Source organism: Leuresthes tenuis, unplaced genomic scaffold (assembly GCF_036924035.1).
Source record: "Leuresthes tenuis unplaced genomic scaffold, fLeuTen1.0.hap1 SCAF_7, whole genome shotgun sequence".
NCBI lineage: Eukaryota > Metazoa > Chordata > Actinopteri > Atheriniformes > Atherinopsidae > Leuresthes > Leuresthes tenuis.
In genome coordinates, this window is record NW_027325361.1 from 7,146,140 (window position 1) to 7,170,744 (window position 24,605).

The following is a 24,605-nucleotide window of genomic DNA, read 5'->3' on the forward strand; positions in this document are numbered from 1 at the left end:
GCAGCCGTTGTATCGTAATTGGAGTCAGATTTTGAGTGTGAGGAGGGGCCTCGACTTCTGTTTCCCGCAAAAGTGTAGACATCTTCCTCCCAGATGGACCCGTGGGTAGTAACGCCACTGTAAGCAAGTGGAGGGAAATACTTTGTAGTTTTTGAAGACTCTGTCTCGACTGAACCATTTTTCAAAACCGTGAGACATGCTCGTGGCTTATTAACTTTGAGGTAAGTGAAATTATTTCCTGAAGTTTGGAGTCTGTCCTGTGCCGCAGTTATAGAAAACATCGGTTACTTTCGTAAATTCGCTTGATATGTTTTCTGTGAGTACGTTTCGGCCATTCGGACTGTTATCTACAGACAAAAACGCCTTCCTAGCGTAGGTATCAGTCAGACGGAGAGCTTGTCACGACATTGGTGCGAAATTGACTCATTACCAGCTTTTTAGGACAGAATTTTTCAGTCACCACGAAGACGAGCATGTGATCTGAAAACAACTTTGTGTTAGACTTGCTGTACACACTTGATGCAGAGAGCACACATTTTCAAAACTACATTATCTTACTTCCTTTCCTTTTTGCACTCGACTAATTTAGCTTGAACAGTAATTACAGAGCAGGCTGAAGTTATAGTGTCGAAGCCCAGTTTTCCACTCATATTTGCAGTGGCCTCTTTTAGCCAAAGGGTTGGGTTTAAAGTCTTTAATGGTGGTTTTTCATAAACTCTCTTCGAACGGGAAAATGGTTATCACTTCTGAGAGCATCACTTAATTGAAGAGGGATTGGTGGGGCGTATTCATATTGAAATGGTTTTGGTTTGGAGTGCCTTTTGATATGACACTATGGCAATAAAATAAGTCTCAGCTGTTAAGCAAGAGCTTCCAGTCAACAGTGGTGTTGTTGCACAATTTATTTGTAGTTACAAACAGAGTATCTCTATTCTTTATGCATAATGTTTGTCATTTCGGTGATTTAAGAAGTTAAAGCTCCTGCAGGACAACACATTGCTCAGGATCTCCTTATAATTTTACTGTATTTCAATTGATGCAATATTTGAAGTAAACAGATGACAAAAGTCCAAGCAAAAGTGGAATTTTTTTTTTTTTTTTTCCAAACTGAGCAGATTTAAGTGCCTCTTCACAAAGTTCCTGTTTGTCTTACTCATTCTTCCTCAGCTGTTGTGTGAGGCTACATGGCTGGAAATAAGGACAAACAATGCAAATGTATCTGATGTAGAAAAACGTTCTTGATGTGATCGGAGTTGTTCAAGAAATCAGCCTGTGTTTTCACAACTGGGGAACAAAAAGAATGAAAAGCATAAAGAATAGTCAAACAGTTATTTGGCATACCACCAAGAGCAAGACTGAAGCTACATGACTTTGAACTTGATCTGATTGTTGTTAGACATTGTGACTGCTTCATTTGAACAGCTAACCCTTAAGAGTTTTTGTGGGCCATGCTGTCTGGTTCACAAAGAATGATGCAGTCAGCAAAAAATCCAGGCGGTCCATTTATTGGATGAAAACAATGTTGTCATTCCCAGCCAACGGGGAGGTAAATCAGTCTAGTTCAGGTCACGGCAATGGTACGTGAAAAAAAAAAAAAAGATCAAATCTGAAAGCTCAGCGATGACGTGATGTTCAGATCTGAGTGGGAATGAGGGTTAAAACAGGTCTGTTGAAGCTCAAGTATCTGTTTTGACAGTCTTTGGAATTTGGCTTGGATAGCAATGATCCCTCTTCGACTGTCTCAAGAATGAGGCTGTTGTGGGAATTTTCTTGGCACACGGTGTAGCAGGTAAACATGTTGTGAGTGCAGCGGTGTGTACAAATGTAGTTGGAATTCAGTTCCAGTCAGCACTGTTTCAAATTCCCACCGACAGCAGGATGTCAGTACGGCACAGTTTCCCACTGCAAGCTCAATGTCCTCATTAGTGTTAACAGAATATTTTTCTATCTGCGTTACTCTTTACTAAACTTTCTAACTTTTCGAACATGAGAAATATAATTGTCACAAAGGCTGGAAGTGATCGATCGTACAGATGTTGGCTTAGACAGCATTGCTGATATTAGTGCCTTCCCGTCAGGATACTTACTTATTTTTATTTTCTGATTCATGGTGTTTGTTTTCGCTAACGCTGGGAATTTTGTCGTCCCAAACACGTGATAATGAATGTCATTGAGTGTTTGTCTTTCTCTGCAGCTCCAGTTTCAAGATAAGAGATGTGACAGAGATAGTGTGTCGGTGAATTCATGCGTAGCAGTGTTCAGTCCATCCTGATGAACAACAACATTGTTATGTGTAGATTTCTTTTTTTCAATGCCCAGTTTCACTTTGAGCTTAGCAGGTGACAGGAATTTTTAATGAGGCTCATCCTGACTGTTTTCACCCAGGCTCGTGTAAGGACCGCTGGGTTGATTGTCATGTATGGCCGCAGTCCTCTTCAGCACGCACAGGACAGGGAGCATTTACTTCACGTCCGTCAGAGGTAGGCTGTCTGTGTCTAATGGGTAACGGTGATATTGTCATGCCGTTATGTTCGGTCAAGATGAAGTGTGATAATGTGACATAAACCTTTTCCTTAAAAATATGTTGAAAATAGATCTGCATTATCTGCCAGCATATTTTCGCACAAGTAGACAGCCTTAATTCTATTGTGGATTGTAGCTAAAGTAATCCAGAGAAAAGTGAGTCAAGAGAAATAATCCTCTAATAGTAGTGACCAATATTGAGTACAGCTACCTAAAAGCATTGGAATTTAATTCGGTAGTTTTTGGAAAAAGAAAAAAGAGAAACAAAGAGCAGATTCACAGATAGTAAAATAACCGTTTTGTGTAGCCTTAATATAGAATATGTGTTATTGTGGTTGTGTTCCTGATAGTATGTTATTTACAAAGAAAATATTGATGAATAACATGAATTCACTGACATGAGGGTAATTTTCAAAAACTGTTTTCAAACTATATTCCACATTTTGTGTGTCTGTGTTTGAGAAGAAGCAAGTTTGTCTGTGGCAGCAACACGACACCTTATTTGCTAACTGTTGAATGATTCTGGGTAGACTACAGGAGGTCCTTACTAACCCCAGTGTGAATATTTCATTGGACTGAGAATAAGTGCCGGACTGCAGGCTACATTATCAAGTTTGACACTTCAAGTACCTTGTGATTGTTATATTTTTCAGATAAAGCGATTGGAAATTATGTGATAGAAGAGCTGTTTGGAATTTTACAACCATTATGTTTGACAGTGTAGAAGGACATGATATATTTATGGAAAACTTTGGTGGCATGAATTGCATCACCCCGTAGTCATTTGAAGCACTGCATGCAAGCCCTGTCAAGTTAGTGCGTCATTAACCTGTTTTCCTCTGAATGAAGCACCTAACTTACAGTGCCTGCAGGTTACTGCTACAAACTGATGATGAGGATGTTTGCTGGTCTACTTCTAAAGCCAAACTCCTTCTCTAGAAAGTGAACGGCAGGAAAGTGAATGTTTTTGGGCATACCCACAAGCAGGAAAGACAAATTACAACAGAGCAGCTGTACAAAAGCAAGGTCTGTGCTGTCGATAGCTTTTACAGCGAGGACTTTTTGAAAGTATAATAATATGTCTTCTCTATTCCATCTACACTACGGTTAGGTTATTTGCAACAATGGCCTTGTTATTTAATGAATTACACAGGGAACTGTGTGAAGGAACACGTGGCTTGCACCTGTGCTCATGGACAAACTGATGGTGAGGCAACATATTGTCTCTCCACCTACAGGGCACATTAGCCCAGACTTTTTAATTAGATCAGACAAGTGGATTTATCTGGATTGTAAACAGTTGATTTACTTGAAGCTTTGGAATAGGGATTGTGGTGTGACTTAACTTCTGGTTCCCCATATCTAATACACTAATGTGTCCCTGTGTGATTTGGCCAAGAAAATCGCTGTTATAGAAATGAATCTAATTTAAATATATGTTATCATCCAGGTAATTTATTCCAGCATTTATGACAAATCATTGATAAGATATTCATGATGCACACTGCTGAATGACTATTTCAGGAGTGTTGAGCAATTAGCCTAAGAGTTTGCTGGAGCCACTTAACATGGCTATAATTAACACTGAAGTCTGCAGTAATTGGAAGTGACACACACCATCAGGTGACTTATATATGCAGGTTACCAGTGGCTTCTTGCTAGAGAAATACAACAACTTAGCCGATTACTCTCACTTTGAGTCAGTTCTGCCTGGTAACAACCTGGTGTTAATCCTTATTCACCTGAACAAGAGGTCTCCCACGCTGGCACTTGGTCGTTAAGGTCAATGCGAACGCTGAGAGGATTAAGTCTTTTGTTTTGCTGTTACAACCTGTTGGCGGCGTGTGCATAGAGAAGACAGCGGATCCAAGGGAGATTTCTTTATTCTTAAGAAATTGGGACACAGTGGGTGTGTGCGTTATGTGTATGTACATGAAGGAAGATAAAACAAAGGGTGTTATGCAGAAAGAGTGGTGCCTTCTCCATAAAGTGATCAAGAAGATTGAAATGGCCGTCGTCTCAACCTGCCTTGAGTGCATGAAAATTGGAAAAGGCAACAGGTTTGTGAGCCTCTCTGTTGTGTATGACCTCATTATGACAGGAGTTGCGTTCTTTCCAGGGATCTTGTAAGATCCCACTGAGCTTCGTACTGTGTATGTGTCTACTTTTTTTTGGAAAACTGTCTGGAATAGATATTCTTTAAGCACAAAAAACCTTAAGTATGTTTTAATTTGTAGAGTTATGAAGTGTAAACCAAAGTTCTTCTCTGAAGTCTTTATATTAACTTTAGATTTTAAAGAAGGTGCCTGCTGAGATGAAATATTTCTTTCCACCAGCTTGTGTTTGAGTAGTTCTGCTGTGTGTAGAAAAGATAGCTTCTGAAAGGTATAAATGAATATAGCACAATATACACAATATCTATATATATATATAGTGAATCATTATTCATGAAGTGGATAGGCTTACTGTAAACTCAGTATATGCTGTGTCTCTGCTGAGAGGGGCAGGGCTTAACCCCAGCCTTGGCCAAGTATCAGCAGTTTATTCGGGATTTAGGAGACATACTTGGAGGAAATGCAATTTGTCTCTGTGTCCTAATTCTTGTTAAAAGGTCACGTTTATTATAAGATAAAAAGTTGGGTTAGAACCTCACGAATTTGAATGATTGCTGGGAAATTGCGCTAAACTGCAACAACACCAACCAGGTCACTGTTTTGGATTTTTGTTTATCAGAAAAGAGTTCAAAATTAGCTTGTAGCTTGTAGGCCCTTTTTACACTGGTAAAAAAAAAAACACTATCACCTGCTAACACCTGACTTTTGTGGTCCGGCCAAGACTTTGCTTGGCTCTCGAGCCTGCACTCCCAGAGCTAGTGGCTTCCGTGGTGAGAGAATTTCCAATAGTGTCATTGCTTCTTGTATTATGTTGTCTCTGATGTGTGTTGCTGTTCCACGGAACTGGACTTCTTCTGGGGGCGAAGGGTAAGCCAGCAGTTTGCCAAGTGCATGAACCTTTTTTGGACCATCTTGAGAACTGCTCTCTGGTTTTTTCTTTTTAAACTGGGCTTTATATACATACAGCGATAACATATTGGATGTATAAATGTGTGGTTGTGTTAGACTTCCTCATTGTGGTGTTAGCTGCTGGTGGGCACAGATGTGGGCGGGGCCAGATAAACATACACATGGAACCTCCCTCCATTCACTGAATGAAGAGGAAGAGGTAGATATTCTGAGCAATTTTAAAGGCATGAGTTTGGTTTTTCTTTTTCTAAAAGTACAGTTTGGAGGTGCCTACTTGACTTTTAAGAGGATTTATTAACTGCTGGGGTGGGACCTTGAGTGAAGGAGGGGTTATTTTTATTTGTAGTGCTGCATAGTGAATCCTTTGCAGTCATGCATGACTGGATTTGTTTTACAATCTTATGAAGATTATGAACACATCCCATGGATTCACTCACCCTTTCTTTTTATGACTCGTTATCACAGGTGATATTGTTTCCACTTTATGAGTGTTGATGTGTGTGTGTCTGTGCGTTTCTTTTGGCTGTTTGTGGTCCTGGACACATCTGCTCTAGGAAAACTGACACAAACTGGGTTTTAAGTATTATTATGTCAGCGTTTCCAGGTGTGATGTTGAGATCTACATGAAGGAAGTGCTTTAAGTGGTCTGACACATTGGCAATGAGTGTTCATCTCATCAGGTACAGCAGATTTAAGTATACTAGATTCCAGAGAGGCTTTCATGAGATCAGTGTAGATCAAAAGGGCAATTAGAGAGTAAGGGGGCATTATGTGACTTTGGAATTGTTTTTGTTTTTTTCACATAACCACTAAATAACCATGCAGTCCTGCCAATGTGAATGTGTTCATGTTTGAACGTTTTACCATTTGCTGTTGCTCAAAATGTTATGACTCAATCTCTTTCTCCAAGCCTGCGTGCCTGTGAGGTGAGAAGCAGTGCTCTCCTCAGTCACCCTAAGTTACCCTGTGCTTTCTGTCTTTGGATTTTTTATTTTTTTAAATCAAGGATTTGACACTGAAGAGGGTTCCAGGTTGGATGGATTTGATGCTATAGTATACTAAACTGACAATTAAGAGCATAAATTCAGAAGGTTTATTGGGCGAAAGGGTAATTTTTTTTTTGTTAACCATTTTAAAACCAGACATTCTTTTCAACCAGAAGAGGACCAGAGGCTGTATTCATTCTGACCTGTATTAATGGACAGTATGAGCTTTGTGATGCCATAGCATGGTGGTCTTTACGTTCATGTTATTGGCAGTTTGAAGCTTACAGACAGAGATGGAGGAGGTTGTAAAAACGGTGGTTCTTACCACTGACACATCTGAGTTTATTTTGTGCTTATGGTAAAATGTAAGGTATGCATTTTCATTCCAGAGTAATTGCAGCATTTTTAAGGCTTGGAGCTCACAACAAGCAGGAAATGCTTCATCCTATTTTTTTTTTTAGTCTGGTTTCAAAAGACTTTTTTTTTTTCTTCTTGTCATTTTCTTTTCCTCTATATGCTGTTTGTCAATCCTCTTGTGAGAAAGGATCTACTCTGAGGCATTGAAGGAGCCCATATAAACACATTTTGAGTGCTTTCTCACGTTGATTGGATGAATGCAGTTGGCTGTTATAATGGATTATCAACTACCTGACAAACAGACTAGAATTTGTGAGACTGAAGGGTTGTGTGTCTGAGAAGATGGTCAGCAGGAGAGGAGCACCGTAGTCTCACCATTTTTCTTTATTCTGTAGACCTCAGACTTCCAGTACAATTCGGTCCTGTCATCTCTTGAAATATACAGATGACTGTAATTGTTTGATGTGTCAGCAATGGACAAGAGGCTGAATACAGGGAACTGATCGGCCATTTTGTGTGATAAGGCAGCTGATAGTGGATTTTAGGGGGACCGGGAATAAGCCAAACACTCTTTCCATCCTGTAGGAAGAGGTTGAGGTGGTAAAGGATTGCAGATATCTGGGTGTTCATCTGGAGAACAGATTGAAATGGAAATGCAACACGGAGACTACTAGTAGAGCTTCCTTCAGTGTCTGTACCATAATGCTGCATGTCTTCTGAGTCTGTGGGGGGGAGTGCAGTCTGATTTACAGCCTCTGTTGAGGTAGCAGCATCAAAGCCTGTGACTCAGAAAAGAGCAAACTGATAAAGAAAGCAGGCCCTGCAGTGGGGACTGCTGTGGAGCCACTGGAGTTGATAGTGCAAAGAAAATTTCTGCACCAGCTGATGAAAAGAATGACCATTTTTGAACACCCTCATACGTAACACAGCGATCAAACAATGAAGTGAATTCAATCAGAATGTTTTTCAGCTCTGCGTCAACAAAGAATGTTACAACGGGTCATTTTGTGCTCACAGCAATAACTCTGCACGATGACCCTTTTTCTTCTTACAATGAGCAATAGCTGTTTTGATTCAAACTGCAAACTTAAGTTCCCATTTTGGGATTAATGAAACGTTATTCAGTCCTGTGTTACACCTGCTGGTAAATTCAGTGATTTATTTTAGGATATTTCTGCAGGCAAAGTAAATGGTTCTTAATTTCTTTGATTAAAGATAATTTTTTTGATAAGTTAGTTGGCAATGGGTTTTTTTTATTCTTCCATGTATGATATAGTATTTTGATATTTCCTGTTGAGTTCACTGTTACTTCTCACAAAGATTCTGTTTTACAGGATGGAGTCATCATGTCTGGATCTGGCTCTGGAAGGTGAGCGTCTCTGTAAGGCAGGTGACTATCGCGCAGGTGTGTCCTTTTTTGAGTCTGCCTTGCAGGTAGGAACAGAGGACCTTCAAATCCTCAGCGCTATCTATAGCCAACTGGGAAATGCCTACTTTCATCTTCAAGAGTATATTAAAGCTCTGGAGTACCACCGTCATGACCTCACACTTACGAGGTGAATATTTTCACAATCTGACTAATTATTTGTTGTTTTTCTATAATTGTTTTATTTTTTTTTACGCATACCCTCATAGTCCAACAAATGTATTTAGAACAAGTGCTAAAACTTTCAATCATAATTTTCTTCTCAATGATTAAACTGCCAAACTAGACTGTAGAGCATGACTGCATGCTTCTGCAACATTGTTTCCCTCTATGTTTGTATACTTAATATACTTTGTGAATCTACTGGTTTTCTTGTCTAATTGTTTCTTAATGCATTTGTTTGTAACTCCCTTGCATACTCAGGACAATTGGAGATGAACTCGGTGAAGCTAAAGCCAGTGGTAACCTTGGGAACACATTAAAGCTTTTAGGACGGTATGATGAGGCTGTGGTTTGTTGCCAAAGGCATTTGGATATCGCAAGAGCCATATCTGATAAGGTGGGCCATATTTTTCTCATATTTATAAATTACAACTTATTTGCTTTGCAGCCAGTTAACATTTTTGTTCACCAACTTTCAGAATAGTTTGCCAGCCTGCGTGCAAATGACAAAGTCTGATGTCAGTGTATTTTAAGTACATAATTACAGCTGTGGTCACCCTGGTTTCTGTGAAAATCTGCTGTGCACGCTGTAGGTTGGGCAGGCTCGGGCGCTGTATAATTTCGGAAACGTTTACCACGCCAAGGGCAAGAGCATCTGCTGGAGTGGAGCAGAGCCAGGAGAGTTTCCTGAGGAGTCCAGGATTGCTCTGAGGAAAGCTGCCCAATACTATGAGTGCGTTCGTATTCCTCGTTCCCTTGGCATATGTATTGTGTTTTATTTTAAACTGAAAGTTTTGTGGGATTCACTCGTGGTGAAGCTGGCCAAAGGCCAGGAATGCTTTTTTAAACACGTACACATAAGCAACTTGCTTTGTCATGAACATAGTTGTTCACATAATCGCCTGTGTGCTATGCGAGTTACTGGAGGAGTCCACTAGGGGGCACACCAGATAACTCAGACTGGAAAAACACGTAATGGATAGCACCCCCACTCTGTTTCTCCAACATGTCTAAAATTGTACTGATCTCTCGCCAGCTATTTTACAAGCACATTTGTCTCAGTGGCAACGATACATCGTAAAGATGCAGGTAATTGCAGACTGTCGCTGCCAACCCTGTGACCCCACATCCGACCCCTGCGCTGACCCTGCGGCTCACCTATGTATTGCAACTTGTGAACGCATGGTGTTATTTTCTGAGGACAGGGTTGCATGACACACAAAACAAACACAGAACAAGCAAGGCAGCTATCCGTAATTTAAAGCAAGTATATTTCTGGCCAAAGTTGATAACCTGTTGGTTGGATCCCCACGAAAAGGTCAAACTAGAAATGGTCTTCATGTAGTTTTAGTGTTCAGATAGAAATCTTCATACTTTCTGTTTAACTGTACATTACTTTCATGATAAATACTTCACAAATATCTGCGTTGTCTAATTTACATATTTTTATTGAAATGATAGATAAATGTGTAATTAAAATGTTCTGAAGTTTTACTAACTAACATCAATATGTAGCCATGGCAGTGTGAAACATTGTTGAACACACTGCATTCATTTTTTCACATATTTTGTTACACTTCAGTCTTTATAAGCAGATTCTCAGTTCTCATGAAGATTAACTTGTCGGTAATACATATTTAATCCTTAAAGAGAAATTATATTGTCGCAGTTTGAATAAACAATAGTCATTTGTCATTGCAAACAGTCATTGAATGAGCAGGAATGGCCTTGTGCAATGTTTTTTTTTAAGCATTGGAGCTGAGAACTGAATCTTTCGACTGAACACACTCTGTTGTTTAAGTATGGAGTTTTTCCATTATGTTCAGCAACTTGTGCAACATTCTTCATTTCGCAATCGGCTCAAGAGACTCCATAGTCGTCCTATCGTCATCCGAGCAGATAATATGGACTGAAACTCACCGATCTTCTCACAGTGGAATGTCCAGGATTACATCATCTGTTCTTAAACTCTTTTTGTTGTCATTGTCATCTGTAAAATCTGAAAGCTGGGTAGAGGAAATCAAGCATCTCTGAGCCAAACACACCTGGATAATGAGGGAGGGGTTGGAGTCCCTCCTGCATGTAAACGCTCAAATGGATTCAAATTCAAATTAATTTGGACACTCAGCACATGCTCCAAAGTTACATCAATTCCTAATAAACTTTGTCTCATTTACATATTTTTGTGTTTTTATGGAGGTATTTTCTATAGAAACTGTCTACAAGATACAAGGGTAAACATAAAATGCTGTACCTCATGCTGCCACCAGTGCTGAGCAGGTTTAGAAAAATGTTATAATCTGAAGCCTGGATAAATCGCATGGAAACAACATGAAAAGTTTGTCTTTCAGATATCATCAAAAATCAGTCTATTTTCTTATAAATAATCTTTTTTCTTTCTTTCTTTTTTTACAAAGAGCTAACCTGTCGATGGTGAAGGAGTTGGGCGACCGTGCAGCCCAAGGTCGTACTTATGGGAATCTTGGTAACGTTTACTATCTCTTGGGTGACTTTCAGACTGCAATAGCTGCACATGAAAAGGTAAGCAGCAAATTACTCAGATCAGTCATGTTTCAAGAGCTTTGTAGTGCTGGTTTTATTAATTTTTTTAGAGATTAGCATTTTATTTACATGTATTTTTTCTTAACTAGTGAAATATTACCATGAAATGCTCTCTGGCCTCAACGGGAGTAATATGTTTTTTATTGTTTGTCCCTCTGGGCAGCGGCTTCTCATTGCTAAAGAGTTTGGGGATAAGTCCGCTGAACGGAGGGCTCACTGCAATCTTGGCAATGCACACATATTCCTCAGCCAGTTTGACGCAGCTGCAAGTCACTACAAGTGAGTAAATCGGAGGTTCAATGCCAGCTTTTTCTTTTAATTAGCAGGTTATTTTTGTAAGATTTCTTTTGTCTATACTACAAAAGCAGCAATACCACGAGGGAAAATATTTATTTCCACTTGATTGTACAAGAAGAGAAATCAGATTAAACGTAAACGTTAGACAAAGGAAAATGTTTGCTACACAAGCGAAGATGAGGAGTTTTTTTCTTTTTTTGGTAATGCTATAATGTGACGCCCTTATGTGGGACTTACACAGCACGTATGATATTACACAGACATAGTTGCAGAAAAACACAATCTTTTGATCCTTGACATGAGCCTTTCCCTAATTCAGAAGTGCTTGGAAAATGAGAACAAAGAGAAGATAACTATCATTCTCCCACACCCACCGTAGACATTCTTTGACCTTCTTCTTCCACTTCTCTTTTCCCCTCAGGAGGACTCTGCAGCTGGCCAGGCTTTTAAAGGACAGAGCAGTTGAGGCTCAGGCCTGTTACAGTCTGGGCAACACCTACACACTACTGCAGGACTATGAGAGAGCCATTGATTATCACCTCAAACATCTGGTCATTGCTCAGGACCTCAACGACCGGTATACCATAAAAGGCCATTTGTTGGCAGCTTTCCTGCCAAACTGTCTTTGAAGTGTAACAAGCATGGGCCCTTTGACTGTGGGTGGCCCCTGGACAAGATTTTTGCTAAAAAAAAATTGTAGTGCTGCTATTTATGCCCATTAGACATTTAAAAATCAGGCAGAGTTGAAAGAAAGGAGTATTTAAAGGATTCAATGTGGTATTCTGACATACTTAGACTTTCTGAGTAAAAGCCAAGATGAACATTTTGGAAAATAAATATTTTTACACAGTAAGTCACTCATGTATGAAGGTTTGGTCATAAGCTTTTACAAATGAACTTTCAGATGAAGTTAGTACAGGAAGACTTACCATATTTTTTCTACATGGCAATGTAGAAAATTGAGTTTTTCTTTATAAAGTCTTTGGGAAAAGAGAGGTAAAGGATATATTGGTGATATCTCCAAATCCCCTCTGAATTGTTTCTATATCCTCACAAAAATGTTTTTATAAGTAGACATATTTATAGACAAAATGGTCGAACATATTTGTCATAAGTCCAGATGAAATATTGGTTTTAAGGGTATTGATGTATCTCCCGTCGTTTGCTGCAGTGTCTTTTCCATATATTCAACTTCAAACTGTTGAATATTAGCTGTTGTTGTGAAATAGGTGTAAACTTGGGTTAAGATCAGATGTAACACTTGTAACGTGTGAGAATGGGTAGGGCATTCATTTAAAAACTACTTTTAATGCCCTACCCATTCTCACATGACAGTTGAAGTTGCTCAGCCTGTTTAACCTTGTGTCTTGCTTCAGAGTTGGTGAAGGGAGAGCCTACTGGAGCTTAGGAAATGCCCATACAGCCCTGGGGAGTCATGAGCAGGCCATGTACTTTGCTGAGAAACATCTGGAAATTGCCAAAGAGGTGATAATAGTGTTAATAGTTTATTTCTTCACCCAAAGTCCTCTTAATAGCTTAATAACACCCCCATCTAGTGGTTGTATCGTGAACCACAGGGAGTAACTGCATGTATGAAGCCTGCTGCGTATTACAGAGTAAAAGTTTATATTAATCCCATGCCTTTTGTATTTTGTAGTCACGTGCCTGCATTAAACTTTAAATTCTGATTATCAATGATGCAGACTGGAGATAAAAGTGGTGAAGTGACAGCTCGGATGAACTTGTCAGATCTACAGCTGGTTGTAAGCCTGAAGTCAAACTCCAACATACATCATATCTTCCGCAACACTAATAACAACACTGCGATACCAGGAACCCAACCGGCTTACCTCAACCTACCAGGTAAGCAGTACTCCTCAGAGTTGTCTGCCTTACCGATTCATTCATTGTTACACATCTGAATGAGTGTAACTGCTTTCTAACATGTTGCTAAAAATGCAAAGTTGAATTATCTGTAAGTAGCTCTAAGAAAATAAAACAAAGTCCAAAGATTCATCTTCCAGCCACCAGAAAGGTCTATTTTTTGTTTTGTTTTGTTTTGATGCTTTGCGGAATAGTTTCTGCCCATATATTGAATTTCCTGTTCTTGTTTCAGGGGTCAGATCTTCATTAAGGAGGAGAGGTAGTGCCGAAAACCTGGGCATTAGTCCAAGTCCTGATAAAACTCAAAGTGGAGATTCATCTGCACATCCAGTACGTTGTTGTTACTTACAAAACACAGTATCTCACTATGATTAAAAGGGAAAAAAAGAACACCTTTGAAAGTGGTTTAACATTTATTTTTACTGTACATATCTAAATTATTTGAGAATTTGAGTAATCCAATTTATATCTGGGTTAAAAAAAAATCTGACAGCGGATCATGCGTTTTAAAATTTTTAAAAATCTTTTATGTATAGATGATTTGTGGCAACTCAGCAAGGATTCTTATGTAAAATGTCCATTTGCAATGTCCTAAAAAGTAACACTTTCCCAACAGTCTGAGAAGGCTTTTTGTGGTCAGTAACACTTTCCCAACAGTCTGAGAAGGCTTTTTGTGGTCAGTAACACTTTCCCAACAGTCTGAGAAGGCTTTTTGTGGTCAGTAACACTTTCCCAACAGTCTGAGAAGGCTTTTTGTGGTCAGTAACACTTTCCCAACAGTCTGAGAAGGCTTTTTGTGGTCAGTAACACTTTCCCAACAATCTGAGAAGGCTTTTTGTGGTCAGTAACACTTTCCCAACAATCTGAGAAGGCTTTTTGTGGTCAGTAACACTTTCCCAACAGTCTGAGAAGGCTTTTTGTGGTCAGTAACACTTTCCCAACAGTCTGAGAAGGCTTTTTGTGGTCAGTAACACTTTCCCAACAGTCTGAGAAGGCTTTTTGTGGTCAGTAACACTTTCCCAACAGTCTGAGAAGGCTTTTTGTGGTCAGTAACACTTTCCCAACAATCTGAGAAGGCTTTTTGTGGTCAGTAACACTTTCCCAACAGTCTGAGAAGGCTTTTTGTGGTCAGTAACACTTTCCCAACAGTCTGAGAAGGCTTTTTGTGGTCAGTAACACTTTCCCAACAGTCTGAGAAGGCTTTTTGTGGTCAGTAACACTTTCCCAACAATCTGAGAAGGCTTTTTGTGGTCAGTAACACTTTCCCAACAATCTGAGAAGGCTTTTTGTGGTCAGTAACACTTTCCCAACAATCTGAGAAGGCTTTTTGTGGTCATCCTGAACATCACCATCTCAGCCCTTTTTAGAATTAGAGACATTGTGATTGAACACTTTTTAACAGCTCACTGTACTCTCTGTTTTTACATAACTGGACTGATATAAATCATGGTGGCACACTACAAAATGTCCATGGATATTAGGTCATTTACATGCAACACATGTGGTGTCATATGGCCTCGTGTTTACTTTTCTTTACAGTGCGTACATCGTTGTACATTGACTTCACTTCCTGTGTCTGTGTTTCAAAACAAATAGTACAACCGTAAATTACTAACAGGAATCTGTAATAGTCAGTAATGTGTAAAGTTATTATCTGTATGAACTGTGTATGTACAGGACTTGGAGGACGATGTATTTCCTGGGTCATCAAAAAGCAACTCAATCAAGGCGTCAACAAAGCTTTTCTTTATCCACCGGCTTAAAAGTAAGAAGCAGAAGAACAGCAAATGCTCCCTGAAAGAAGAGGAAGAAAAGCTCTCTGAGCACACAGTTCCTCAGCAGGACACGTCAGCGTCTCCTAAGGTATTTGTAATTGTAAATTACTGTAGCAGATTACAACATGTAATCCCCTTAGAACATACCGAGAATCCTTGTTTATTGGCAGTGATGATTCACCTTAAAGTTGAATGTGATTAATTTATGCTGAGACAAAGCTGCATTTCCCAGTCATGATGCAGAGTAGACTTGTCGTTTCTGATTCATGTACTGTGTTCATTAACAATGTCAGACCCCTTAATTTCTACCAAATTAGATTTTTTTTTCTTTTAATTTCAATATTTTGCATTGCAAACTATAAAGTTGCCAACTTGGACTGAAACAAACTTGCACATGTTACGCATAGTTTAAGCCTACAATAGATTTATAATTTTGTAGTGAGCAAATGAAAAAATAAATATTGTTGAAAATCAAAGAAAAGAAACTGCTGTTTCATAAAGCTGCTCTGCATGAGGCTAAAACTGGCTTTTACAGACTCTGCAGCAAAGTTGAGTTTCCCTCACCAACCTTTAACATTTTCATTGTAAAATATTCATTTTGTTTGATTTAGAATTTTCATAAAATCCTCTTATTGGACCACAACAAAGAGTCGTGTAAAATATTGATAAATCATTCAATTATTTATTTGATCACTTTCCTCAACACAAAATATGTGGACGATTGACAAAACAATCATTTGTTTTATTTCAACCTCAGTGCTTTAATGGAAAGGTGCTATATAAATAAATGTTGATTGATTGATTGATAAATGAGGCCAAGAAGCCTTGGATGAGAGGTTCTTCTCTCACATGCTGTATTTGCTTACTGTTTGTGCTTTCTGTCTTGATTTATTTATTTATTTTTTAAAAATCCATTTAAAGCTTGTCAGCTGATCACTAAAATGGTTTTATTATATTTTCCTTAATTTTGTTAATCCCACTTGTCTGCCATAGCCGAGACCTCAGGACACTATCGGGGAGGACAGCTTTTTCGACCTCCTTTCTCGTTTCCAGGGCAACAGAATGGACGACCAAAGGTGTACACTGGATACCCAGAGCCATCTCCCTCCCCATCCCTCTCCCCCCTCCACCTTACCTGTAGCTGAAGGGAAATGTGAGTCAGTCCCATCTTTTGATTAGTGTTCACACCATATGTTACAGCATTATTTTCTATTCCATTCCCCATTTAGAGCTCAAAAACATGTTAAAGAAATCTGATTGTACGGAGGCATTGCCAGAACAGCCCCGATATGGTGTGAATGCAACAAGTCCACAAATTTGTGCTGTGATTGTTTTCATGTTACTAATTCTCTGGGATGTTTGTGTAACAGAAGACCTGAAGTAATAATCCACCCTCTGTCCTCCAGTACTTTAGTGAACAGAGAGGCATTTCTAGACCTTTTTCACACTCTACATGTGTTATTGTTGTATACCTCTGTAGTAACCAAAAATCCAAACTTATCACCATTGTCATATTGTTTAAAAAACAATTCTAATCAAGCCTTATCATTTTGGGTGGAATATTGCTTAAAACGTCAAAGAATTATTTTCAATTGTCAAAAAATGCCATGTAGCTGATTAAAACACAGGATTTAAAAACTTCCAGTAACTTCCCCCAATAATTTTCTGTTTCTAGCTACTTCAGTTCGCGAAACAGCATTGCAGGATCCTGGTCATTTCCTGGAGCTGCTGGCCAGCTCCCAGGCCCGTCGTCTGAACGACCAGCGAGCCAGCCTCAGCCATTTTCCTGGCTTACGTCTCAACACCTCCAACCCGCCTCATATACCCTGCACCTCCAGCACAGACTCAACGCCCACACAAGGTGACAAAATAGGCACAGAACATTTTGGTGGCATTCCCTGGTGTCACTGCCCACATGTTGACAAATACTCGTTTTTCTTCCCAGCCCTAATCTCCAGTGCAGACACCCCTCACACACCCTCCCTGTACAGCCATCTCGAGGCCAATGCTGACCAGCCTGAAGGGGATGATGTCTTCTTTGACATGCTAGTGAAGTGCCAGGTGAGAAAAAAGTCCAGTGAACATAAAAATGCGTGTCCATAGCAACTTTAACAATGTTGTATTACTTATTATTCAAACTATGGTTCTCTGAGAGCTCATTTGAGCTGGTTTGAAGGAGGTGGTAAGCAAGATTGCGAGAAGGTTGTTTCCAATAAACTGAAACAATTAAAGTTTACATAAGATTTTTCCGTGTTTACTTTGAACTGTGTCGGTTTCTTGTAACAGTGAAAAGGTCAAACGTGTAACGCTGTGATGAAAATATGAGACAAGCAAAATCGAGTTTTTTTTTCTTTCTTTTTCTTTAAAGGAAGAATTACTTAAATTGGTAGTAATGTCTAAGCTAATTTTTGCTTCCTTAATTCAACCCTGAGGATGTTTTGTTCTTGATTAATTCCAAACTGATTAAGGTTTTTTTCCAAAGTTCATTCACTTGTAATTTTAAGCCACATTGTGACCCATCCTCTAACGTCACCTGCATTATGATCTAGGGCTCCAGACTGAACGACCAGAGGTGCGCTGCTCCATCCTCTACAAATAAGGGACAGACTGTTCCAAACGAGGACTTTTTCAGTCTCATCATGCGTTCCCAGTCCAACAGGATGGAGGAGCAGAGGGTCCAGCCTCCCACTCAATCAAAACCTGGCTGACTTCCTGAAGAGATTTTGTCTCAGGAAATCATATGAAATGGCCACCATTTTTTTTTTTTATTTGAATTTCAAGTCTACATTTTTTTAATCACCCAGAAACAGTTGATTCCTCCATCAGTATGGGATACATGGAGTTCTCTAATGAATCAGGATCTCAGATGATACAAAACATTTTGATGAGAAACTTGTGAACTTGTTTTTAGATGGGTGGCCCTGTTCTGGGGAAACAGATTGACTGCATTCAGCAGTAGCCTCTGTGGCAGTGACGTCTGACTGCTCTGGAGGCTTGAATCAAGTCACATGTCCAAACTGTGGGTTGCAGTGGTTCATGTCGGACTAAATCAGTTCTGTATTACATGAGACATAGAACAAATGGATCACTGCTTTATGATGATGGACAAGGTATAGCCTTTGAGCCTAAGGTTGTGCAGTAAACTGTAACAGTGTATAGCCTGTTCTGCACACTTGAAATTGAATTCAGTCTTAAGATTGGAATATTTTTATTTGGACAGATCTCAGATCTGTCCAGCAGTGACTTATCACAGGTGGTTCAAATGGCAAATCTCCTCTGGGGAAATAAAAGGCTACATCCACTCCTACTGTGACTAGTGGAGCCATTAACAGTGTCTGCTTCCAGATATTGCTTCTGCAGATTTAGTCTCAGTTTTAAAGAGTGAAATGACATGTGGCTTGTTCTATCGCTATGAACTGAAATATTTTTCTGCATTGTAACAAAGATTTTACAGAGAATTAACTCGTGTTTGACGTTTAGCTTTTTATACCCAACACTTCTCCAGACAGTGGAGAAATAAAAGCTCATTTATTTAACATTTCAGATTATTTATTGAATCATGTTTATTATTGTGCAACACTGATGTGACATGCATAATAAAAGTGCCATTTAACATTTGTCTCACAAAAAAACCCAAAATGCATACCTATATACAAGGCTTGAAGACTCTCCAACCCACTTCTGCTAACAGTATAAAGTTCACAGTAATTAGTAGGTTATAGTTTCAAAAGTACAGCTACTGAATATCTCCTCGACTTAAGACCAGCTAAGCCTCTGAAGTCAGCCTCTCTTGTTGCTCCCTGCCTCTGGAATGAGAAGTTCCCATGAGACATGTTATGATGAGGGACATTTTAAGTGTTGACATTTCCCCCTTATGGAAATAATTACTTAACATGGAGAAGTAATCTGATTTTACCTGTTGATGCAACAGTTAAAGAAGCAGCTGTTGTTCTTGTCAAGTCTATAGACTCCAGAATTTGGCAGATCTTTACACACCGACAGGAATTTTTGCAGCTCTGATATCGGGACTCCACTCTGCTGCTGTTGCTAAGTGATGCAAATCAGAAAGTGTCATTATTTTTAACAGTGTAGGTGTGATGACATTTACATGAGCAAAGATTAAACCTTTGGAATCAGCAGTGCAGCACAGAGGTAAACATTTCAAACAAAATACAGATTTTAAATTCAGTAATACAGGATAGTGAGTTACAAGTAGTTAATGACCTCTCGTTATCATTACCTTGATTGTATCGTACGTGTCAGTGATGATTGTGATGAATAGGCTGAGGATCATGTATATAAAAAGTGACACAAACGTATAAAGGTAGACCCTGCTGAAAATCCACACCAGGCTGCTCTTCTGCTTCATGTTCTTAAAGGTGGGGAACATATCGTCTCCGTTGATCAGTGAGAAGAGACACTCTGACACGGTGTTCAAGGTCCGGAACTAAAACAAAGATAACAAATGACTTTAAATGTGTTCACATAACCATATTAAATGTAAAAACATGCTCAGCTCTCGTCACAGGTAAGCCTGTATTCTTTTGTGTTACCTTCTCGTGATATGGGCCGAGAACGATCCAGCCACAAAAACAGTAACTCAGGTAGATGATTCCAGCACAGCAGATGAAACGGATAACGTTTGGGAAAGCAGCCCTAAGTGTCAGGAGGAGAATCTGGAAGTAGCCAAAGAAAACTTGATAAATCTCAAAGGTGTACACCTTTCGTGTACTATTCTCTGGGCAAAAATACTATATATATATTCTTTCTGAGAATATTTTGAAGTTTTACTTCCCCACAAGTTGGTGCAATCATCATGGTTGAGCCCTATAAAAACCTTGTAAATCAAATTTACTCACAATGTGATGCCAAAGAACATTCTTTCAATGTTCAACGGCAGATTCTAAGTGTACTGTGTACTGTGTACACATGGTATGTTTGTGCTCTACACACTGCCAATATGTGTTTTTACTGTGCGGCGGGTGTCTCTTTATGAGGAGATTTTACAGTAATATTCAAACACTGGGCCAACTGGCCACATGAATAAAACGTTAACTGCATCATCTTTTTAGACCTGCAGTTATGAGTTTTTTTCAGAAAACCGTTAACTCCACAATAAATCTGAGCAGGACTTTGTAACGTCATTGGCTGGGAAAAAGAAAACGGCAATCATTGTCCAATAAGCTGTTCATGCAGCATGTTTGCACTGATATATTTTCCAGAGAAGGAGAGGAGCCCAAACAAGTCTGGAGTGGGTTATTTTTCTTCTGATGGAGAATAAACACGAGCATCTCAACAAGCCATTGTTGATCTTTTGCACTGGATGGATCAAAACCTATTTAACATTTCCTGTTCTATTAAGAATGTGTTCTTACATTATACTTCTTAAAGTAGCCCATATAGCGGATGACGCCAATCCAGACAAACATTGTTCCTGTGCCAAGAAAGATGCTGCACACATCGTAGCTTGTGAGGATCTACAAAAAAGGTTGCAGAGGAATTTTAGACGTACTTCTGACTGAATTGAAAGTAGGTTATAAGAGGCATTGTCGTTTACAGGAAAGCATAAATAAATCCATAAGCAGACTGTCCTTACCTTAGTCTGGATTTCTATCTTGAGGATGGAGCCTATGATGGTGAGCATGTCACTGACGATGATCAGGATGTACCAACCACTCACAAACTCCAACTTCTCCGACCATGGCACGTCTTTCCCGCAATGTTTACTGCAGTGCTGGTTGTAGTCCTGTTTATGACACGGCACAGAGCAGGTTTTAGGAACAGCCTCTGCAAGAAAATCCTCCGGATTATTTTACTGTGTAGGCATTTTATTCATACACAGGGATGCAGTGACCATGCAGTGAGAGAACTCACAAGCAAAGGAAAACAAACAACAGAGTAGAAAATGATGGGTCAAGAAATCAAGAAATGACGGGTCACTCCCACAAACAACCAGACAGGGTACGCATGATTCACAGCTGATCCTGTTTACCTTTTAAAGCTTGTGAGTTAATACAAGTATAGACTAGATGTACCCTTTAAACCTAAAACAAATACTGATGTAACAAACGTGCTGCTGCTGTTGCACCCATAATAACACAAATTTCACAAATAAACAGATCAAGTGGAGGTAATGTTTGTTGCCATTTCCACCCTTCATTGTTGATTTTAGGTGGGTGGAAAATGCTTTTTGATGCAGACTTTCCTCCACTTAAATACACAATAACCTGATGTGTATCAGATGATTAAAGCCAGAATAACCAAAATATATCCAGGTCAATTTATTTTACTCACAAACATCAGCCGAATCCCTTTGATCACCGAGCGCATACAGAGGGTGAAGGAGGTGATGCAGGTTATTACAATGAAGCAGTCGAACAACACAGTCAGATATATCTGCTTAGCAGCTGTGGAAACAGAGCATGTAAAAAGATTCTCACTCTCAGGCATCTTGAACATGGGTTTAAAGACATGCAAGCAATGCCAAACCTACAGGCCCCAGTGACTTTCCAGTCTCTACATTCATTGATGTCCACATCACTTTCAAGGTCGACCTTTATCCTGCCACTGTGAGCTTGGTTGTTGAAAGTGATCTGTGAACCAGACAGCCATGTTTAAATTAGCAGATGAAAAATACGTAAAAAGAACCACAACCTTAAAGCCGAACCTAATTAGTGAACATTCACTCTCTGGGCCTTAAAGCTGACATTAAATTATTCAAATGACTGTTTTACTTGCAAGAAAAAGCTTTTGAATAATAGGCACAAAAGTAACCATATACAGGTGCATAGTTGTAACAAATTCCAGGGACAACAGAGGATGCAGTGAAGTGATCAGATATGTCACATCACTGCTACTAACACAAAGTCTCATGTGATCCACTTTGGTTTACTGAGCCCTGAAGGGAAGTTCAGTTACATACGATGACAGTGAAGTCATAGCAGTCTGGCAGCTCTCGATGTCTCACTGTCTGTAAATTTATGGCCTTGAGAACAAATATGATCTTGATGGAGAGCAGCCTGGAAAAGAGGGAAAGAACATGAACTGACAGGGATTTTCAAACAAAATAAAACAGAAAAGCAAAAGGGTGTTGCCCTATGTCAAAAGAATCCATGTGAATAATGCTTACGGACCTTTTGAAATGCAACTCAAATTGGTGAAGTACTTCACGTGGTGATGGAGGATACATGGGATAAACTTCCAGGCACTCTGTTAGAGACAAGCCACAACATCACAGTAGGCCATTCAGGGGTGGTTTTATTCTCACTACTGTAGAGTAGTATATTGATGCCATCAACATTGTAACATAATTATTTCAATCATACTTCAAATTCCACAAAGCAGTATTCTTCTGCATTGAAATAAGCTTTGCACACTCTTCTTTTTACCACCTTCATCTGAAGTTTCTACAACAGTCTTGAGGAGTTCTCACATGAGTTGATTACAAACAGCTGGATGGATGGATAATGTGGGCTTTATTTGAGACACTGTCCGTGGTGAATTCTCAGACTGGCAAGTAATGGATTTATCTTCTGTCCCATAACTATTTGTCTGACTTTCTTTGAAGAAATCCATGTGAGAGACAGTTCTTGAAATTTGTAGATTGTCTAGCTGCTGTCTGACTGACTGTTGCCTCTCTTTACTAAACTGAGTAGGACTGACCATAACACTTACACTGCAGTATGTGAATATGACTGTTTGTTTATATACCAACACAACTGAAGAAAGATCTCAAAAAGGCAAGACATGCCACATGTTAGTTTTCACCAAGGCTCACTACATCAGTGTTGTGATGAAATGATTCATTTCCATGCCACAGTTACTTGGGTGTTTTTTTGTTTCTGTGTATTGGAAGTTCCCTTGACAAGCCCAGATTTCTGAGTGGTCAGCTCCACAGGCATGAGCAGGAACCACCCAACTTTACATAATAGATCTGCCGTGGTTTGTTTACATTAAAAGTCATGGATGTGGGACATTTAACACCATCTACAAAATGAGTTGTTTTGTTTAAACAAATTCTGGGGTTTAAGGGATGTAGCACAAGACGTGATATTAAAAAAGGCATTGAATGTGTCCACACTATGGAAAAGAAATCGTAAGAAAATTGAATGAGTTTAGGCTCTGTCAATTTAGGCTACATTTCATAATTATCATGAACCAACCCTACAAGCAGCAATCATACCTACCAGTGTCCACATGAGCATCTATTTCAAAGGTTTCAGCTCCTGGGTAGATGGTACCGTTGCGGTAAAACTCTTGACACATGGACAGCGGGGTGTAGTTACTGCCATTTTTCTCATATTCGTGATTGCCCACGGTGTTGTTGTGCAGCTGTCCATACTGAAAATCAAACAATTGAAAACAGTTGTAACAGTTAACGTTGTTTGACAGTATCGGTGTGCATAATCAAAAACTCGATGAGGTGAGGAGTGAAGAGGTAAGTCAGCCAATTAGGTGAGCTGTTTTACAACAGGTTCACACAGACATAATCAACAGCTATCTCAAAGTCCGATCCCATGTCGTGACGCGACTCGTCAGGCTTTCTGGCTTCAGAATTGTAAACCTTCAACAATAATTTACAGAAATGCAAAAGCAAAAGCAACAGATCTATGGTGTCATATGATCAAAATAAGCCATGGAGTTTCTCCTGGAAGTAAAATTCTATCACCTGTGTAATAATGTATTCGATGTGATCATAAACATCTGCCTGTCTGTAAACAGCATACGTATCCATGCCACCATCCACATAATCTTTCAAGAAAAGATGCTTGAATGTCATCAGATTTTCCTCCTTGAATGTAACAACCATCTGGTTGCTCAGCCCAAAAGACACCAACTGTGGAGAGAACAAAACATTTGATGAGGTTGGTGAAAAGACATGAGCACCAATGTTCTGGTCACATCTGAGATTGCTCAATACCTGGATTGTAATAATGGCAATTTTGACAATCTGCAGTATGAGTTTCCACGGTTTTCTTCCACGTGCATGGTATTTCTCACAGGGGTTCATGAAGTAATATTTGATCCTTCTTCTGAGGCACTCGACTTCATCCGCATCCTGCTGACACTGAGGCTGGTACTCATCCCAAGTAGGGGGATTGCTTGTATCATATGCATCATACAAGTCACTCCATGTCCCAACTGTAGACCCCTCCATGTCTACAGTTAGTGCAAAAATGTGTGATTAACTGTGCAAACATTGGGTACAAACTTGTAGTTGTACAATCACTGACTTCATTTATGGGATTAATGTACAATGATGTAATAACTTTGCTTTTTAAAGTTGTCAAAGATATGATAGTCTTTGGAATCTCATCTTGTTTATATGTTATTGTCAAGGCTTCTTGACAGCTATTGACAAAATAAAACTAAACAAACCAGGAAATGCGGGCTTATCATTGGTTTATTTTGGTTCAAGCATGAGGAAACAAAACATTTGTCACAAGTTACTCTTCTGCCTTACTATACATTAATTTATACATTGTTTAAGATACATGTTTAATTTTTACACGTCTACATTATTTATGAACATGACACATGATAGACTATTCATCAAATGACTCAGAAGTTAAAGGAACTGGTGTCAGGTGTACCTGCACATTGTTCAATA

At 39.3% G+C, this 24,605-nt stretch overlaps 3 protein-coding genes across 4 annotated transcripts in view; 1 reads left to right on the forward strand and 2 right to left on the reverse strand.

Annotated features, from left to right (window-relative positions):
- Positions 1 to 24,605, reverse strand: part of cunh1orf52 (chromosome unknown C1orf52 homolog) — a 156,587-nt gene that overhangs the window by 49,577 nt on the left and 82,405 nt on the right. The gene's annotated exons all lie outside the window — the stretch shown is intronic.
- On the forward strand, positions 1,768 to 18,626 carry LOC140311624 (G-protein-signaling modulator 2-like). 2 transcript variants are annotated; one of them, XM_072389052.1, is made up of 16 exons: positions 1,768 to 1,789; positions 2,386 to 2,480; positions 8,224 to 8,445; positions 8,739 to 8,874; positions 9,071 to 9,210; positions 10,895 to 11,018; positions 11,203 to 11,318; positions 11,758 to 11,913; positions 12,713 to 12,821; positions 13,040 to 13,199; positions 13,453 to 13,550; positions 14,898 to 15,083; positions 15,989 to 16,148; positions 16,671 to 16,856; positions 16,941 to 17,056; positions 17,545 to 18,626. In XM_072389052.1, the coding sequence occupies exons 2-16, from the start codon at positions 2,416 to 2,418 to the stop codon at positions 17,701 to 17,703; spliced, it is 2,133 nt and encodes a 710-aa protein (XP_072245153.1). In that variant the 5' UTR covers positions 1,768 to 1,789; positions 2,386 to 2,415; the 3' UTR covers positions 17,704 to 18,626. The 2 variants fall into 2 exon arrangements, with proteins under 2 accessions (XP_072245153.1, XP_072245152.1); XM_072389051.1 differs by lacking the exon at positions 1,768 to 1,789 and having other exon boundaries at positions 1,991 to 2,480.
- Positions 18,712 to 24,152, reverse strand: mcoln3b (mucolipin TRP cation channel 3b). The gene is made up of 13 exons (XM_072388780.1): positions 23,916 to 24,152; positions 23,664 to 23,831; positions 23,182 to 23,335; positions 22,129 to 22,204; positions 21,918 to 22,014; positions 21,489 to 21,588; positions 21,290 to 21,402; positions 20,592 to 20,741; positions 20,371 to 20,472; positions 19,549 to 19,671; positions 19,236 to 19,442; positions 18,912 to 19,042; positions 18,712 to 18,801 (listed from the first exon to the last, which is right to left on the reverse strand). The coding sequence occupies exons 1-13, from the start codon at positions 24,150 to 24,152 to the stop codon at positions 18,762 to 18,764; spliced, it is 1,698 nt and encodes a 565-aa protein (XP_072244881.1). The 3' UTR covers positions 18,712 to 18,761.